The 5,458-nt window shown below is 45.3% G+C and overlaps 1 protein-coding gene across 1 annotated transcript in view; it reads right to left on the bottom strand.

Moving 5' to 3' along the window:
* Positions 1 to 5,247, bottom strand: part of METTL3 (methyltransferase like 3) — a 15,037-nt gene extending 9,790 nt beyond the window's left edge. The window contains exon 1 of the mRNA XM_006772356.2: positions 4,957 to 5,247. Within this exon, the coding sequence (XP_006772419.1) occupies positions 4,957 to 5,056 (100 nt within the window). The 5' untranslated portion in view covers positions 5,057 to 5,247. The remainder of the gene's footprint in view (positions 1 to 4,956) is intronic.
* Between the last annotated feature and the right edge of the window lie 211 nt (positions 5,248 to 5,458).

Here is a 5,458-nt window from a genome sequence, read left to right as displayed (position 1 = left end):
CTGCCTCCTGCACATCTCCTACTGGGGATGTGCCCGCAACCCAGGTACATGCCCTTGACCGGAATCGAACCTGGGACCTTTCAGTCCGCAAGCCGATGCTCTATCCACTGAGCCAAACCGGTTTCGGCTAAAATCAATTTTTTAAAAAGTGACTTTCGCTCTGAAAAAAATTCTTATTAATTTAATCTAATCAAAATTCTGTTTGGGAATATACTTATTCACTACCATATTATTTTTCATTACTGCCACAAAAAAATGGTTCTTCAGACACTTGGCTTAAATATATAATACCACATTATTTTTATGATAAAGTTCTCTATTAACTTTATTTTAAGTGAAGTCAAGAGCTAGCAGTTCAAATAAAAAAGTAACCCATTTGACATTATTATACCTGCTATTATATTCAAAATAACAATATATAGCCCTGGCTGGTGTTGCTCAGTGGTTATTGTTGCCCAAGGAGCTCGAGTTCAATTCCCTGTCAAGGGCAGGTACCTGGGTTGCAGGTTCAACCACCGGCCCTGGTCAGGGCACATGCAGGAAGCATCGGATCAGTGTGTCTTTCTCACTCTCTCATGTCCTCATGTCAATATTTCTCTCTCTCCTCTCTCCCCTTTTACCCCTGCCTTCCAGTCGCTAAAAAAAAATCAATGGGAAAAGTACCCTCACTCTCTGGTGAGGAATAACAAAAACAAAAAAACACCACAAACATTTAAAATAGTAATATATAAATTTGGTTAGATGTTAATCCTCTCAATTTCTTTCCTGCCAACTTTTCATGCAAATGTTATTTGCTATTTCTAAATTAGACTACATGGAATCTAGACAGGAAATTCTCAGAAAAAAAAAAAAAAAAAGGAAATAAAGCAAATGAGCTGAGGGCAGCAATGTAAGACTTCAAATGACGTTGAGGGATAAGAAAGCCATCGGGGGAGATTAAAAATGGCGGCAGAGTAGGAAGATGTTGCACAGACATGCTCCCAGGAACAAACTGGAATTACAACTGAAATACGGAAAGGCTTCCTGAATAATCAACAGAAAACTCACAGGAGAGAACCCTGATACCCAAGGACCGAAGATGGAGACCGCATAGAGACTGGTAGGAGGGGCAGAGGCGCGAAAGGGCTGGTTGGGCACCCACAGACGGCAACTGAAGTCTCGGAGAGATATCTCAGCCTGGGGGGTGGTGGGGGAAGGCCACTGAGAACTCTGGGACCTAAGCCCGAAGCTGGGCTCCCCAGCAGAGAGCACCAAACTGAGGAGGGTATCCACATAACATTGAGCTGTGAAAAGCAGTGGGGTACTGTCTGCCAGGGAGTGGCAGCTGAAAGTCTAGGCACCCTCTTAAAGGACTAACGCACAGAAATTCCCTGCGGGGCCACCCACCTTGTACTCTGGCAGAGGGAGGGTGAAGTGGGCTGGAGCTGTAAGAGCAAAACCCAGGACTGGGGATTTAGGGGATAGAGCTCAGAAGGCAGACACCCCAAGTTTCCTGGGCTGAGCCATTCCCTCACACAGAGGAGGACATCTTTCCCACACAGACATCTGCCTTGCCTGGGGGGAAGACAGTCCACACACTCTATTGGAAAACACCTTACCCTGAGGCCACTTAAGAGATAAAAAGTAACAATTAGCCTCCAGGCAGAAACAACTGCCCCACTCTGTGGAAAAAACCCTCGCCACTCCTGAGGATAATTGGGGCAATTCAAGTTGGAATCCTATTAGTCTGTAGACCAGTGGTTCTCAACCTTGGCTGCACATTAGAATCACCTGGGAATCTTTTTAAAATCCTGATTTCTGGGCCTTATCCTCTGGAAATTCTGTTTCTTTGTTATGGGGTGGAGCCCAAAAAAATTCTGGAGAATTTTTTGCTGTAGACAGAGGCAGTATCTGGAGGCTTTGAGTCTTTGCCTGATCCAATTAATCAGAAACAGCCTTTAACATTGTCCTGCAGGATCGGGCACACACTGAGAGTTGGACATCCCCCAAAGGGTGCTGGATTGTGAGAGGGTGCAGGCCCGGCTGAGGGACACCCCACCCCCCAGCGCATGAATTTCGTGCACCAGGACTCTAGTTGGTTAATAACATATAAGTTTCAGGTGTACAGTTTTATAATACAACATCTGTATACTCCATTATGTGCTAAGGAAAACTTTTTTTTTTTAATATATTTTATTGATTTTTTTTACAGAGAGGAAGGGAGAGGGATAGAGAGTTAGAAACATCGATGAGAGAGAATTATCGATCAGCTGCCTCCTGCACACCCCCTACTGGGGATGTGCCCACAACCAAGGTACATGCCCTTGACTGGAATCGAACCTGGGACCCTCCAGTCCACAGGCCAAAGCTCTATCCACTGAGCCAAACCCGCTAGGGCGAAAATGTTTTTTTTTATAATTAAACCTACTGATACTATGGAGAATGAAATCACATAAACATTTTACTTTCTCCAGTTAGTAACCAAATTTAGATCTTCTTTGAGCAATGTATAATTTTTATTAAAGGGAGCAGTAAGTCTGTAAAATGAACCACTTTTTTTTTGTTAATCCTCACTCAAGGATATTTTCCCATTGATTTTTAGAGAGAGTGGAAGGGAGGAGAAGAGACAGAAACAGCGATGTGAGAGACACATCAATTGGTTGCCTCCTGCATGTGCCCTGATAAGGGCCAGGTATGAATCTGCAACTGAGGTACGTGCCTTGACCAGGAATCAAACTGGAGATCCTTCAGCCAACACTCTAACCACTGAGCAACTGGCCAGGGAAAGCCCTGTTTTTTTTAATGCAGGCTTTTGCAGAAAGCAAGTTTTTCAGGAACGCATACATATGTATATAGTAGAAATGCCTCGAATCATATCTTTCCAGAATGCTGTTTTTGAAAAAGTTGATGAAATACTTTAATTCCAGTTATAGTAGTCTATAATATATTAAGAAGCAATTGGGGACCCAAGCTAGGTAGTTCAGTTGGTTAGAGCATTATCTGATAAACTAAGGTTGTAAGACAAATCCCTGGTCAGGGCACATACAAGAATCAACCAATGAATGCATAAATATGTGGAACAAATCAATGTTTCTCTCTCTCTCTCCTTTCTTCTCTCTCTCTCTCTCTCTCTCTCTAAAATCAGTAATTAAAAAATAAAAGAAGCAATGGGTCATTTGTCTATGATAGTGATTTGTTATATTTTCTATCTAGAATTGATATGCATGTCGCCTGACCAGCATTGCTCAGTGGTTAGAGCATCAGCCTGCGGACTGAAGGGTCCCAGGTTCAATTCTGGTCAAGGGCACATGCCTGGGTTGCAGGCTCGATCCCCAGTGTGGGGTATGCAGGAGGCAGCCAATCAATGATTCTCTCTCATCATTGATGTTTCTATCTCTCTCCCTCTCCGAAATCAATAAAATAAATTAAAAAAATAAATTGATATGCAAATATAAAAGGCTCAGAAACAGAGGAAACCAAAGAATAAGAAAAAAAACAAACCAGAAAACTGATCTAGAAGAGGTCAAAAACTTGTTTATAAACCAAGAAAAAAAAGTCTTCCTCTTGGGTAATTCAGTAACTGCTCCAATACTTGACTACTAATTAATTCCTGACGATATGACTTGCACTTCTTCCTCCACTCACCCTACCCTCTTAACTTCTTTTTTAATTATCTAAGTACAATATAGCCCTCAAAACTAAATCCCAGCCCTAGCCAGTTTGGCTCAGTGGATAAAGCATCAGCCTGTGGACCAAAGGGTCCTGGGTTTGATTCTGGTCAAAGGCAGGTACCTTGGTTGCAGGCTCCTCCCACCAGGGCCCTTTCTCTCACATAGATGTTTCTCTCTGTCTTTCCCTCTCTCTTCCATTCTCCCTAAAAATCAATGGAAAAATATTCTCGGGTGAGGATTAACAAAAATAAACAAACAAGTAAATAAAGGTGATTAAATGTTAAAAAAATAATTCCAAGTGCCAACCTCTCCATAACGCCTTCACTGACTAAACCAACTCTTGTTAGTTCTCTCTTGTGGACATTTTACATGTATCATAGCCTTTATCCCCAACTAAATTTCAAATTCCTTGAGAGCATGGTCAATGTCACACTTATTTTGTCTAACTGCACACCTGCACACTGACTCAATAGATATTTATTATGGTGTGAGAGTCCTGCCAGGGCATCTAGTTCCAAGGGCCAGAATGTGTGCATGGCCCTGAATATGTTAAGACAAGATTTAGTGATGGATTTGAATATACTGAGAAACACTGGCATAACCTACCACAATAGTGGTACAGAGATTCGCTCTTCTTGTAGAGCTTTTACACTGACCTGCCTTAGATAATTCAGGGACTGTACTGGGAATGGGTGGTGAGGTTCCTTCGTTTTACCACTGTGACACTGAAGCAGGGCTGGGGGAATTAAAAAACAAACAAAAAACGAATGCTTTCAGATTCCTGCTCCGTATGTAAGTGCCTGAAACAATGCCAGTTCCTCCGCTGATTGCGCTACACCAACTCTGAGGGCACTGAAATGGGCACCTTGGATAACAAGGCCCAGTGCTTGCTCTCACTGCGCCCACAGTGGCCAAGAAAAGGCCACTACAAACCCGTCACCAGAACCTCGGGGAGAACAAAACGCCGCGGGAGCAACAGGAAGAGAGGACGTTCTGTGCCAAGGAACGGGGCCGGGAGGCCTAGCACACAGGGCCTCTTGGAGGCTTAAGGGTAATCAGGCAGGTGCGGCATGGAGCCCGGGCGTCAGGGCCGGGAAAGCGAACGGAGCGACCCGACGCCCGGGTGGGAACCTCGACTCCTTGCAGGAAGGCGAATGTCTGTGCTGCTGAGGCAGAGGGAGCACCAATGCAGGAGGCATTAAAGCAATAGATACTTGGAGAAGGGCTTCCACTCGGGAGCTGTCTTTCTCTCCAGGTCCCCTCCCTCCCATCCCGGCTAAGCACCGGCCGGAGACACGCGCCTCACCCAAGTGCCCCGAGTCCTGCTTCCGCCTCCGCTGCAGCCTCTCCCGCAGCGAGTCCAGCTGCTTTTTGTGGGCCTGGATAGAGCTCCACGTGTCCGACATCCTTGTCTTCCAGCCTGGATAAGTCTCGAATCAGGCGCGGGAGACTAGCACCTCCCAGTTGAAGCTCCGGGAAAATCTAATTCTCACACGGACATCCCAAGGCTAAACGGAAAGAGGTCCCGGCGTTGCGCTAAATGAAAAGCCATTTCCGGTTTCCCGCAGCTTTGACGCTGAAACAGGAGCCATCTTAAGTGTTGGCAGGAGAGCGGATGTTTTCTAATTGGCGCTCTTCTGTGCTTCCGGGTGTAGTGAGGCTGTGGTCGCCATCTTGGTGCCTGGCAGAGCGGCCATGTTGCTTATAAGCGCGCATGCGGCCATGTTGAATATAAGATTAGTCTGTGTGTGTGCAATGGCGCGCGTGCGTGCGTGCGTGTGTGTGTGTGTGTGTGTGTGTGTGTGTGC

Source organism: Myotis davidii, unplaced genomic scaffold (assembly GCF_000327345.1).
Source record: "Myotis davidii unplaced genomic scaffold, ASM32734v1 scaffold666, whole genome shotgun sequence".
NCBI lineage: Eukaryota > Metazoa > Chordata > Mammalia > Chiroptera > Vespertilionidae > Myotis > Myotis davidii.
Note: the sequence above shows the minus strand (reverse complement) of the source record. Positions and strands in the feature narration are given on the sequence as shown.